Source organism: Danio rerio, chromosome 2 (genome assembly GCF_049306965.1).
Source record: "Danio rerio strain Tuebingen ecotype United States chromosome 2, GRCz12tu, whole genome shotgun sequence".
Taxonomy (NCBI): domain Eukaryota; kingdom Metazoa; phylum Chordata; class Actinopteri; order Cypriniformes; family Danionidae; genus Danio; species Danio rerio.
In genome coordinates, this window is record NC_133177.1 from 10,000,001 (window position 1) to 10,015,000 (window position 15,000).

General features: G+C 34.9%; 1 protein-coding gene across 7 annotated transcripts in view; it reads left to right on the forward strand.

The window, feature by feature from the left end:
- LOC103909783 (glutamate-rich protein 6) overlaps nt 1–15,000 on the forward strand; it is a 42,583-nt gene that overhangs the window by 540 nt on the left and 27,043 nt on the right. For 3 of the 7 annotated variants that reach the window (XM_073923309.1, XM_073923301.1, XM_073923307.1), the window contains exons 2-9: nt 1–12; nt 1,427–1,497; nt 3,114–3,224; nt 3,309–3,401; nt 3,479–3,642; nt 5,240–5,316; nt 8,247–8,386; nt 8,470–8,552. The exon at nt 1–12 is cut by the window's left edge. In XM_073923309.1, the coding sequence (XP_073779410.1) occupies nt 3,114–3,224; nt 3,309–3,401; nt 3,479–3,642; nt 5,240–5,316; nt 8,247–8,386; nt 8,470–8,552 (668 nt within the window). In that variant the 5' untranslated portion in view covers nt 1–12; nt 1,427–1,497. Of the gene's footprint in view, nt 13–1,426; nt 1,498–3,110; nt 3,225–3,308; nt 3,402–3,478; nt 3,643–5,239; nt 5,317–8,246; nt 8,387–8,469; nt 8,553–15,000 lie in introns of all 7 variants that reach the window. The other 4 variants (XM_073923295.1, XM_073923316.1, XM_073923306.1 and 1 more) reach the window with 2 other exon arrangements.

Genomic DNA, 15,000 nt, shown 5'->3' on the forward strand with positions numbered 1-15,000 from the left:
AAGAAACTGCAGGTAAGAAACCTAGACCAGACTTTTGGATTAATGGACATGCATGGGATATGTGTGGGATGGTAAATCAAGAGAAATATTTATCCAAGTTAGCATCTGAATTAATATTTTGTAGAATTTGTTTTGATTTTAGTGTGTATTAGCTTAAGGAATAAATGTATTTTATATATTTTTTGTTTATTTGATTTGAACAGTTATAAAGACTCTGACGAGGAATAATCAGGGGCCAGTATGATTGGATGGTATAACCTTGATAAAAATGTCATATATCAATGATGGTATTGTAATTACTGCTCTAAAGTATGCTATTAAAATGCTGTAAAAAGATATCTATCATACATGTAAATAGAATTCTGACCCCCACATAAAAGATTATAATAGAAATATTAATAATAATAATTATAGTAAATAAAATTTTAATTAAATATACAAATAACAAACAAATTGAAAAATTATTACAAAAAATAACAATGACATAAAACACAAAGCTCATTCATTCATTCATTTTCTTGTCGGCTTAGTCCCTTTATTAATCCGGGGGTCGCCACAGCGGAATGAACCGCCAACTTATTCAGCACACTTTTATGGATGTCCTTCCAGGCGCAACCCCTCTCTGGGAAACATCCACACACACACACTCATACCTCATACACTTCGGACAATTAAGCCTACCCAATTCACCTGTACCGCATGTCTTTGGACTGTAAGGGAAACTGGAGCACCCGGAGGAAACCCATGTGAACGCAGGAAAAACATGCTAACTCCACACAGAAATGCTAACTGAGCCTAGGTTTGACCCAGCGACCTTCTTGCTGTGAGGCAACAGCACTACCTACTGCACCGCTGCGTCGCCTAAAATACATATTACAAAAAGGCATATTACATTTTTTTAGTACAGGCTTGAGTCTAACAGACAAGATTTTAGTCTTAGAAACTTAGAGGTTAATAAACAATCAAAGAAAGGGTCCCAGGTCTGATAAAATAGAAAAAGTTTGTTGTTAGCTGTGGAGAAAGCCTCAAATGGGATTGTGTTGCAGACTGCAAGCAGCCATTAATTTAAACTAGGTGGTTCTTCAATAATCCACTTTACACGGATACATTTCCAAGCAAACTAAACCAAAGGATGTAGAATGTCTCTTTTAGCGAAAATTATAAGGTATATCATCATTGAGATCAGTAAGCAACTCTTTGCTCCAATCGAAATGTACATTTAAAGATGGAGTTGTGCTGCAGTCTAATCAAGTCTGAGAAATGCTGTTTAAGAGAAGTGTGCTCTTTTAAATGTCTGGGTAAACAACGTTATACTGCATTGAACACAATGTATGTTATTTAAAGAAACATTTTAAATGTTTTGGAACTGTAAACCTGTCAGGCTAAATAATTCAACTAAATCTCTGACTTCTGCTGTCTTCATTAGTTTCAAAAACACAGATTTCTTTACAACTCGACAAGGCATCTTTGGATATCTTCCTTCTCTTTGGATATAAAGTAAGCCACTGCACTGTGCAGGTCCATATAGCATGTTTGGATGTTGATGCATGCTTTGATGTTAATGCATTCTTGGATTTTTCCTGATTTCCTGGGCTAATCAATAGCTTTTGATGTGGAGGGATATTTTCTGCTGGAGATACTGTTGACCTAAAAACTGAATCGTAAAAAAAAAAAAAAAAAAAAAAAWTATATATATATATATATATATATATATATATATATATATATATATATATATATATATATATATATATAAGTTTTAAAGCGGGGGTGTCCAAACTTTCTCTCATGAACAGCCAAAATCCAAGCTTGATTGAAAGCTGTGGGGTGAAAGTAAATATAGCAAACTGTATTAAATTAAAGTTTCTATGGGTAATTGGGTAATTTCCCAATTTATTAAGTTCATTCATTCATTGATTCATTCATTTTCTTTTTGGCTTAGTCCCTTTATTATTCAGGGGTCACCACAGCAGAACAAACCGCTATCTTATCCAGCATATGTTTTATGAAGCGGATGTCCTTCCAGCCACAACCCAACACTGGGATGAACCAACACACTCTTGCATTCACATGCATACACTACGGCCAATTTAGCTTACCCAATTCACCTAGAGCGCATGTCAATGGACTGTGGGGAAAATTAGAGCACCTGAGGAAACCCACACCAACACAGGGACAACATGCAAACTCCACATAGAAATGCCAACTGACCCAGCCTTGGCTCGAACCAGCGACCTTGTTGCTTTGAGGCAATCGTGCTACACACTGTGCCACTGTGACTCCTAAATTATTTCCTATTATTTCTAAATAAATAGAAAAAATACTTCAACTGTTTTTACTAATGTACATTTTTTGAAAACGTATATTATTTTAACAAACTTATTACAATAAAAGCATTTACAAAATCCATTTATAAAACAATGGAGTTTAATGCTGAATACACTAGTCATGCTGAACATGCCTTTGCCTTGATTTGCACGCTGATATCTTCTGCTTTGTCACCTCTTTGTTAAGTCACTGTAAGTATTTTTTTTTTAAATTTGGTTCATTTAATTTAACATTTAATTGAAGCATTTAATTTTTAGTTAGCTTTTTCTGTAGCTCAACAATAAAACAAACAAGGCATTACCCAACCCTGTCCAATCATTTTCCCTCTGGTGGGCCAAATAAAAGAATACAAAGGGCCAACTTTAGCCTGCGGGCCCTAGTTTGTGCATCTCTGCTTTAAAGCCTTGACTTTTCTAAACTGTGGTAAAGCTTGAAACCGGTTATCGTTCCATACCTAATGAGGAATTTAAATTTAGGAATTTCATTTTCTAAATGTTCTGATATTATGACATTTGAATATAATACTGTGACGTGTACTGTATGCACACAAAACATACTGTAGCAATGATCATTATTACTTATTTGAATGAATTGATTTGAGCATTTTTCCCTGAGTTATAATGATTTATTGAGTTTTTTTGAAATATTTATAATTGTATTCTAGACTTGTGCTTTTTAATACTTTCCGCATAGAGATCAGGAGTTAAGCACAGGTACATATTAAACTAAAACAGCTGTCGATTTATACGTTTAACCAACACACATTATTTTACACTGTCCAGCAGATGGAGCAGGAGTATTTCCAGACAGTGGACTCTTCACCAGATCTCTGTCCTGGGCTTCCAGGATGTCTAAGATACAATAGAGAGTCCCAGGAGAGGATGCACAGTTCTCAGGTAGCCTGTTCATTTCATGTCTGGTAAAAGTGTACATTCTTGTATTATTATTTTTTAAAAGTGAATTTTATGTGTTTCACTCAGCTCCAATTACAACAAGACACTCCGGTATGCTGTCAGTTCTGTGGTTCAAGAGCATGGCCTCCTTTAGATTTGGTTTTTGTAGAGTCGCAAGAGGTTTGTCTCTTTATTTTGTTGGTGATACAAACTTTTAGAAATTAACTTAATATTTCAGTGTCTCCTTAAATTTTCAGGACTTCTGCTGTGAGAACTACAGAGAGTTGTTTGAGATCATGGCCCATGAAAAACATCTGAAAAGTTCTGAAGCAAGGTCTAGCAGACCTGCTCAACTGGATGACCCTTTCTTTGAGGAAGATGAAGATTTACAAGAGAAATCACAGGGAAATGGAAAGCTTAGGTTTGTGTTAAACTATATACTAGTTTTATAAGTTAAACAAATTTAAATAGGAAATAAAAAATTTTAATCAGCAAGGCACATTGAACTTAACATGACTAAATGTGTATTTTTTTTACATTTGAAAATGATAATGTTTATAAATGTACCAAAATTGTTCCTTACAGTCACAGTTCATCCAAATCTGAAAATTATTTTAATAGAAATAAAAAACTTTTACTCAGCAATGCACATTGAACTAATAAAATGTGACTCAACTGATGTGCATTTTTTTTTTAAATTTACATTTTATAAATGTATCAAACATTGATAAAAATAAATATGAAATGGTACTTCAAGTGATAGTTCACCCTAAGCTGAAAATAATTTTAAAAGAAATAAAATAAAAACAATTCAGGAAGGTGCTTAACCCCCTCTGGATGACAACGCGTGCGCACACACACAAACACACACACACACACACCTCAGGACGACAGCACGCGCACACACACACACACACACACACACACACACACACACACACATTACCCTCCTCCACCAAACGTAAACAAAGCAGCACGCTTCACGTTTTTAACGCGGCTTTGCACGTGATATGAGAATATAGCGAGTCAATCTGATACAGTACACGCGGTTACAAGTAACAAATCACAACTAAATACATTTGCAAGCTAGAGTAAACGAGGCAACAACTTTAATCGCACGTACTTACACTTGAGAAATGGAGGAAGAAACCAATCCATGTCCTGACATGTCCATCATTAAGTTACTCCTTACTGATCCTTTGTTTAACAAACGCCGATGAAGAATTCTTCGTAGCATGTAGTTTCCAGTAGTTTCCAACTGCTTGGTTATAATGCTGAGGTTTCATCTTTGGGTACAGACTCAATAATATCCATCTGCAGTGTGACTTCAATCGACCGGCATGTTTGTGTGTGTGTGTGTTTGTGTGTGTGTGTGTCTGGGTTTCTGTGTCAGAGGGCGGGGCCGCAGGTTTCAAATCTCCCGGGTTTGCGCGTGCACGTGAAAACCTTGGTTTCGTTAGTACGTCATGGCGAAACACCTAATGATTCGTTATCAAGGCGACTCGTTTGAAGCACTATGAGTCGACTCTTTTATAGATGAATCAACAGTTTTAAACACTGTACACTTACAGATTTAAGCCTTAGCTGGATACTTCACTTCACTTAGAGCTGTGTTACACACTACATGGAAGGGCATTTTCAAAAACCCATAATATGGGCTCTTTAAATACAATTCTGAAGCTCCTATAGTTGTTGTTTATCAAACCATAATTCAGACTCAACATTGCATATCTTTGTTATATAATATATTGTGCAGCCCTACACTAAAGACGTTAAAAGGATGAATTTCCGCTTTGTCATCGCTGAACTAAATTGAATTTAAAAATATATTCAAGAGATTATTTTAAATTCTAATAATATTTTATTGTGTATTTTGAAATCGGCCACATTTAAAAGACATCAAATCAAACATTACAACAGTTGTAACATTTGCATGACTTTATAAAAACTGTGAAATATACTTGCATGCTTTAAATGATTAAGTGTACCTCTCAATTTTTATTGACCTCTCTGCTTAGTTTTAGAGAGCAGCAGAAGGAGATGGCAAGAAATGGCAGAGATTCTCACTCTAGCGCGTTGGCATCAAAACAAAGTAGTGAGTACCAGAGGGCATATATTGGGCAGAATTATCATGAATGCACCATTAACAGTCATTATTTCACTAGAGTAATTTATTTGTTTGTTTGTGATCAATGTAAACTGGGCTTTTAAGGCACACACAAAAGAATGGTCTATATTATTAAATTCCAGGTAATATTAAATTAAAAAATAAATGTCGATGGAGAGCGGACCCAAATTTAATCTAGTTTTAGTGAGATTGATTTCTTTACTTTTTCAAAGGTAATTTTGTTTATTTTTGTAAACATCAACACAATAATATTCATAAGATGAATATTTTTCATAGTAAAGCACACAAATTGGGAAGTAAATAAATAAATTAATAGTCAACTGGTTACAATACAAGTAAATATTTTTAAGTGTTTATATGTTAGAGCTGTGCAATATGACTATCTATCTATCTATCTATCTATCTATCTATCTATCTATCTATCTATCTATCTATCTATCTATCTATCTATCTATCTATCTATCTATCTATCTATCTATCTATCTATCTATCTATCTATCTATCTATCTATCTATCTATCTATCTATCTATATGTGTGTATATATATATATATATATATATATATATATATATATATATATATATATATATATATATATATATATATATATATTTATGTGTGCGTGTGTGCATTTGTCTATCTTTTCATATTATGCTATATCGTGGTGTCGCAAAATACTTTGTTTATGGTAATACTTCATTCATCATTTGGATGAGCAGTGTAAATGTAGACAGAAACATGGATAACAGAATGCTGAAAAAAAGTTGCAAATAAAGGTGATTTTTTAAAAATAATTTAAAACCCTTATTATAAGTGATAAAAACAATTGAATAGGATTAAATTAAACCGATCTATAACACCAAATGTTTCATCACAAACACCTCAATAGTTTTGAAAGAGGTAGGTGACTATCACGATCACCAGCCCTGCTAGAGCACACTCTACCCTCTGTCTTGCCAGTCATCCAGACTCCATTTCCCATAATCTATTGCACTGATTACAGCTCCACCTATTCACCTTATTCTTCGCAGACAAGCAGGCAAAGCCATTTGAATCTTTTTGGCTCTAGACTTCTGGTCTCATTCACATCCATTAATTTTTAGACATTAAAATCTGCTCGTTTCGCAGTTTGATGTTGCAAACTGATATTTTCGTATAATATTCTTCTACTTGGTCTGTGTAGTCAGGCAAACATTTGTTTGTGGAGCAAGTAGTTTGACCGTTTTCTGCCATTTATTATTCCTTGTCATTTCTCCCATAGGCGACTGAATCGGAAGTTCTAAAACAATCGCGAAAACAGGCGCACTTCCGCATTTTAGAATAAGGTCAATATACCAGACTTTAAGCTACACACTCTCCCATGTTTAATGCCAAGTCTTCTTTAGCTGTTCTGACAAAAAAAAGTGTTTTTTTTTGTTTTGTTTTTTCACCCTGGGCTGTTTCTCATTTTAAGAAATTGCCAACCGCCTTGAACATTAGCCTGTTTTGAATTACCTCTTACCTCGTTTTTCCTTCTTTATTGTTTTTTTGTAATGGGAAAATTGATTGAACCAATTACTTTGTTCTGAAGCATTTGAAACACCTGCTAGTCAAAATTCTATAAATGCAACAAAAACTCAGACAAAACATGCATTAATATTGCCTTTATCATACATATTGAAAGTATAACACACACAGCTTATCATCTACTATTATTAAATATTAAATGTCTGCATAATTTGCATTCTTCAAAAACATTTCAAAGCTTATATATTGTTTGTTCTATGGTGGGCTCTGCTAAAAAGACCAACAAAAAATATGAACTAATATAATATTTCATTTTTACAGTGCCTTACTAAACATTTACACAATAGTGACACTGATCTGAAATCAGCAAACTGAGATAAAAAAAACTATGAAACCTGCTCGGTTATTTGCCTCTGGGAGAACATTTTGAGTGAATGTGCTATACATCTGAATTTTTAGGTATTACACTGATTATCCCACTGTAGAGAAACATTACATTTTGAAAACAATTCAAAGCGTTAATGAAGTAACGAAGCTCCACTTACTGGAATTACATGATCCTGCTAATTTGATACACTCATCGAATCACTGATTCGAAACAAAAGATTAGGTTTCAAACTGTCATAAAGCCACTACATTTTGCCTCTTTTGAATTACCCATTTGTCTTGCCTTTTATATTGTTGTTGTTGATGTTGAAACAAATTAAACAATTGCTTGGTTCTGAAATGCTCGAGATGCTACATGCTAGGGAACCTGCTGGTCAAAAAAATTTGAATGCGATAGGAAATGCGAAAACTCAAGCAAAACATGCATTAAATTTGGGATTTTCAGACATTAGAAACTTTAAATTGAATGCATAAATGCCCTTGGCAAATATTATTATGTATTAAGTGTGTGCATGATATGCGTTCTTCAATAAATTTTCAAGGCTTACCTTGCTTGACCTTGCCAATTTGACACATGCTCTGAACTGGACTGTTTTGACGCTTATAGTCCATTTATAAGCCTGCCTGTTTTCACCATCTTTTTAATAAAATGCTGCATGAAAATCCACTATTCTGCTGTCTTGCACCCTTTCGTAACAGTAACAACAGTTATCCAGATGACAAAATGTCACAAAAAGACTATAAATGTGTAAACGGTCCACAGTAAAACCAAATAAGTAAAACAAGGAAACAATTGGAATCAGGTGGGCCTGTAATAAGTGCAATGGTTTGTGGGAAATTGAGTCTGGATGTCTGGCAAGGCAGTGGGTAGATTGCACTTTGGTGGGACTCAAGAACACCCCCGCTGGTGATTGTGACAGTGATGTGAAATTTCGAAGATATCAGAGTGGAATTAATGACACCATATTGATTGATTGACCAAATGAATGCATACTTTTTTCAGCTGTGCCTCAAACAGTCATCAATTTCAGGCTGTCTGACTGTGCCCCCAAAAAACATATGGGGGAAGTTAAAGATTACATGAAATGTACTAAGGAGTCTTCTACGCCGGGATCAGTTGAGTTTGGTTTAAGACATCCCCAGGTAACGATCCATAATCATTTCCTTGGTCAGAATGTTATTGGCATGTCCTTTAAACTAAACACCTGCTCTCCTTTTTTCCTCAGTACAATTCAGATTTCTTGGAGAAGTACTACTCTCATGGAGGGAAATTTCTCACTGTGTTTCCAGATGGTTCTGCACAACTTTTGTATCCTTTTTGCTATAATGTAAATGTAAAATGCTGTGTGGAAGTGGCTTTGGTTACTGATTTGAATTTAACCACTGTTGATTGTATGCATTATATTTAATTGATTTTAGTACAATTTTGAAAAGTCAAAACCTGAAAAATGTGTTGCTTCTCTGCCATCTATTTGATAGTTTATACTCTGTAATAAATTCATATAGTTTGTAGCCCAAACCCATGTGCAAATGTCCACCTTCAGGTTGGTATACCAGTCATTTTACTGCAAAATCTTAGTAAACATAATGATTTTTATATTAGTAATGTTTCACAATTTAAAATGAACAAAGACATGACACACACACACACACACACACACACACACACACACACACACACACACACATATATATATATATATATATACATATATATATATACATATATATAAATATATACACACACTTATTTTTGAGAGATCTGTCTCTTTTTTTTAAAACAGTGGTGCTCGACCCTGTTCCTGGAGATCGACCTTCCTGCTAAGTTCAGCTACAACCCTGATCAAACACGCCTTAACCAATTAATTAGGACCTGAAGAGCACTTGATAATTACAGGCAGGTGTGTTTGATATGGGTTGCAACTGAAATCTGCTGGAAGGTCGATCTCCAGGGCCCGGTTTTTCAAAAGGTTTAATCCGGATAAAATTGATCCGGATTTAGTAATCCTGTTTTTGCGATCCGTGATCACGTAATCCAGCTTACTTTTTGAGCCAGTTTTTCAAAGCAACATTGGATTGGATCAATCTGATCCGAATAGGAACTTTTCAGGATCAGTAAATCTGGATTACCAGTGCTCAATCACAATGTAGATGGATAGACATGCCTATGAAAAGAGCAACAAGTAGAATAGCCAGTGTGGGGTCAATATAACTTTATTTTTATTAGAAATGAAAACACACATTTAAAAAAAAAACAATAAAAACCCCACCCCATCCTGTTCCAGCAGTCCGTTTATCTGAGACCTACAACACAAACACTGTACATTGAGGTATTTATAATAAGGTACAAATATAGATATAAATAAAAAAAAATGTTAATGTTAAAAACTCCACAATAATTTCAGACTTCCTCATCTGATGTGGAGAGAGTAGCTTGTCTGAGCAAAGTCTTTAGGAGGTGAATCTCAAATCTGGCCAGTTTGGTCAGAGTCAGTTGTTCCTCGGCCAGATGAAGCTGTGCTTCTGCCCTTTCAGTCTCTTTTTGCAATTGTTGAAGGTGATTTCAAAAATCAGTGATCGCCATTCTTTGCATTTTCTTGGTTATTCTGTAATCATTGCATGCATCACTAATAAATATTCTAAAAACAAAAAAATTTCCATTGTGATGAATATATATATATATATATATATATATATATATATATATATATATATATATATATATATATAAATTAGTGACAGAATAAAATGTATTGTTTCTGGTCAATTTTGACAGCTGTTTTGCTGTAGGCCTTATACTGAAAGCCTAAATATGTTAAATCCAATAATCCCTATAGCCTGACAGATGAACAAATAAAATTAAACCCTTATGAATAAATAATATATCTCGTAAGATACTGCATGATCCAAAAATAGTATTATTTAATAGTTTTTTAAGTTTTCATTACATTTTGGTCATGAAATCCACACTAAATCCACCCTTCTGATGGGATCAGTTTAATCCAGGTTTTTTGGATCAAAGTGATCCAAATCCTACAAAAAAGGTCTGAAAAACCCAAAGTAAAGGTTTGATCCGGATCAAAACCAAGATTAGATTACATGATCTAATCTGATTAGGTAATCCGTTTTTTCTTTTAAAAAAAACCCATTTTCAAGATTTGATCCAATCCCTTATCCAAAATCCTAGTGGATTACTTTTGAAAAACCGGGCCCAGGAACAAGGTTGGTCATGTCTGCTTTAAAAGATCTCAATGTTCAACTAGTTATGGAAATTTTATTCTGCTTTATACAATACAAAATTGGCTGTTTTAGCTCAGTATCGGGGTTCCCGATAAAACTCCTCAAGCACCAACTCATATTATTCTGTACAATACTATATGAGTCATGCAAGTCAACTTCTTAGTAGCAAATTCATTAGTACAACCTTTAAACTGCCATAGGTTCATTTGAAAGTCAAACACACACTCTACAGTGAACACACATATGCACACACCTATATAAGAGGGCAGCCATTGCTGTGGCGCCAGAGGAGCAGTTGGGGAATCAGTGCCTTCAAGGGATTCATCTCAGCCACATTATTTATAGCATGAAAAGTATTTTCATCTAACCAGAATTTTGAGAAGATAATGGCTAAGTAGCACAATAGCTGTTGCAATTTAAACCAGATGGGTTTATTGGAGCACTGATATAAATGGAGCAAGAAGGACCCTGGTTTGAGTCCCAACTAGGCCAGGATGTCATTCTGTGTGACGTTTGCATGTTCTCCATGCATTCCCCCCACAGTTCAATTTCATGCAATTAATGTTTGTTTATTTGTTTTTTCTTGCTGTGAGGTGGCAGTGCTAACCACTGAGCCACTACATTGCACAACATCTGTATGTTGCTTGGTCATTCTAAAAACTCACAGCCAAAGATTGCCATCAAAGTGGTTCAATGTTATTATCTTCCAGAACTCTCTTGAGCACTGCGCATTTGTTGCATTTTGTTTTTGTCTTCTGAAGCACAAGTAATTCATTACATAAGAAAAAAGGTCCACACTGGCTTCTTCTGTCACAGAAAATTCGTTTTTTCTTTGTTATAGTTGGTGCCAACTCACAAAAGTTTTATGTGATATCCCAGTTTTGCACATACGTTTAATGTGCATCTTTGGATGGAAAGATGGTAGGGCAGGACTATTCAATTGGCGGCCCGCAGGCCAAGCCAGGCCCCCAAGGCAATTTGTTCCAGCCCTCCAAATAGTGTCCAAGACATCAAAAATAAATTTTGTTCAGCCGAAAAAAAACTCCGCTATAGTTATAAAGTAACGTGCGTCTGTTCAATACAGCACAAGCTGCAGTTAAAGGCTGCACAGACAGTGAGTCAAGTGACATTAATGCTGAGTTCAGACATAACATCAGCGATTGCCTACAGCCAATGAGAGAGCAGCATTTACTAGTGTGTGTGTACCGGCAGGCCAGTGGGAGGTTGAGGGAGAAGTTGAAAGCACTCATTTTCGGTTTATTTGGACCCAAGAAATGGGGGAAAAACTAGAGGAGGTTTGACAGGAGCACCCGTGTCTGTTTGTTGTTTCATTCAGAAAGCTAAAAAGAAAGTTGAGGAGAAATTGCTGATTACCTTCAAACCCAGGAAAGCAAATATGTACATTTTGTACCCCATTAAAGACTTTTTTTCTCGTTATGTAGTTAATATCAAAAGATACACTGTGTGTTTTTGGATGTGACACGTAGCTTGAAAGAATTTGTCTGCGATTTTTTTCTGTTGTAAAGTCTTGCAATGTTAAAGCCTCTGTCGCCGATCCATCTTGCAGATGATCTTGCCCAATCTTGCCCAGATTGTCATGCAGTGTGAAAACATCTGTGACATGACTAGTTTTAAAATCATGCAGTCTAAACTCCGCATAAGCAAGTGATGCGGGCAGCCGAAAACATTTGCATATGTTTGTAGAAAAGGCCTTTTGTACAATGCACTGATATCGTTAATAGGCATGCATTGATTAGCTGATTTCACTATTAATATTATAGTTAATAGTTGTATATAACTATTATTATAGTTAACAGTTATACCATTAATTTCGCGCTTTAATTCATTACTGTTAATTAATCAAAATAAAACTGCTACAACTAAACAAAGTTATGCCAACTGTGTGCTAGTTTAAAGTTCAGAGCTTACACCGAGGCTAATACGCGCGCACAATGGATTAACTATAGCAGCGGGCCGTTCACATATTGCGTCTTTCCGGACACAAGTTCATTATTTCCGATGAATACGTGCACATATTGGGAGCGGTGCGCACTTGGCTCTCAAGCGGATCTCCAGGCACACGCAACGATCTCATGCTGTAGTGGTGAGAGTTGTGCGTGGTTTTCAGTGCGATGTAAACAAAAGACATGTTAGACAAATTATTACAAATTTTTCTAATGATTATATATGAACGCAGATAGTAAAACAGTTCATTAAAATTCTTAGCTAATATACAGCTTAAATTAACATTAGACAAATACTATTTTTATTTGTTCTGTCGTTTATTTTCATTGTAAAATTGTCATGTTTAAATCAAAATCTTTTTCATTTGTTTTTTAAGTCCAAAGAGAGAAATGGACGATTGTTTGTTTTTTATAATTATTTTGTGCTGTGTTTAGTTACTGAGCAGCAATAAATAACACTGTAAAATATAAGCATTTTCTTGTAATTTCTTTTAAACTAGTAATGTTTTAAATTAAATAAATGCATAATAATCGTGTTAACCATGAAACCATGATTTCTCTACAGACTATAATCGAACAACTAAAATCTATAATTGTTGCATCTCTAATTGTTACGCAGTTCAAAACATATGAATGTGTCTAAATGTAGAAGAAGCATACTTAAGCAATGCACTGCTTTTGTTGTGCTTCAGAATACAACATTTGAATTCGTTTGTAAAAAAGCCACATTGTACAATGCACTGATGTTATATAGTTTCAAAATACAACATTTAAACGTTTTAATGTAGAAAAAGCAGACGTGGGTGTCTTAAGTTGCATAAGTTGCTGTTGTCATCACTTATATAGCAAGTCATATCTCTCCAGCCCCTCATTTGGGATGCTTTTCATGAACTGGCCCCCATGACAAACTAATTGAATAGCCCTGTGGTAAGGCGATCTCCTCAACTACTACTACTGTGCAGCATTCAACTGCATGATGTTGACTGTAGCCATTCTGCACAAGACCGCACATCACACACCAGCTTACTGGTGAAGAGGAGACAGAGTGATGAAGTCAGTTAAATAATATGGCGTTGATTAGCTTTGTTTTTCTCTTCAAGTTTTGGTCAGCAGAAGTTGGCCAGGATGCCAGGGACACACCTGTACTATTTTCAAAAGACATCCTGGGAGTTTTTGTGACCACAAAGAGTCAGGACCTCAATTTAATGTCTGAACTGAAGGATGGTGCTCACTGACAGTATAGTGTCCACAATCATTAGCTCTCACACAGACCACAGAGTGAGCACCACCCATGTGCATCTCTTATAGCAGCAACCTAGTTTTCCCATGTCGTCTCCGATCCAAGGTACTAAGCAGTTACAACATTTTTTTTAAGCTTTAGTGAGTGACCGTGTGCGATGTAAAGATCTGATCTGGTTTATCTTCTCTTAGACTTTTCTTTTTGCCTTTAATATTGTGTTTGTTTATGCTATAATGTTTTAAACATAACTCCTTGTCCATCCTTTGTCTATGTTGACAAGTACTGTGTTTGCTCAGTGTGGTTATGTTTCTTATCTTCTTAATGGTTATAGTGTCCCACTTTACAAGAGTTCGATATTTTGGAGATTTTTGTGTCATTACGGGAGTTCTGTGTTAAAGGAAGCGGTCAACGGTCTTCAGAAGGGAGTTTTGTTCTGACGAGGGTAAATTTTCCCTGCAATGTAAATTCTAACATGTTAAAGTATGGAAACCGATTGCCTTATTTTTTCAATGCAAACTTTCAGGGAAATCTGAAGTTAAGTTAATTATTGCCTTAAAGTAAGAAATCTAAAACTTCCAAAGTAAACTAATGGGTAAAAATCATGTTAGTTTAATAGAAATTCTAGTTAACATAAGCTTTAATATTTAGTAACCTTACTTAGGGTTTTATAGTAAGATTACTTTATTAACTCTATTTAACTAATCGTTATACCATGTTCAGTTAACACCTTTAATGCTAATATACTCAAAAAAAATTTTTTTTGCTCGTTCAAACTTATTTAAAATGATGTGCCACAACACAAGTCTTGAGATTTCATTGGGACAACTTAATATTTTTAATGTTTAATCCACATAAATTTGTTAAAAGTGTTAAGTTAACTTAATCAATTTGTGCTAGGACAACATGAATGAATTGTGTGGAACCCTGCATTTTTTACAGTGTAGTTTCAACATTGTTTTAATCCACCATTTTAAGTCATGCCAACTGAAGAAACCACGTGCAGTCGGTTTATACATGCTTTTCAATTATAAAACGCACAACCCTGAAATACAAGTTTTCTAAAAATAAAATAAAAAGATACTTTGAGTTAGTGTAACTATACATGCCATTGCACCAACAGCTTTAAACATGGCATAGTATATACACTCATAGAGGAACAAATGTTTAGCTTAAAAGCTGATTTGTTAGACTGTGGAGTTTAGATTTTCTTGCAGAAAATATCACATTAGTGTTGTCAAGTATTGAGTATGGTACCAGTCAGTTCTGAAATATTAAAAACATCCATTTCCCGCCAACATTTGAGTACTACTAAG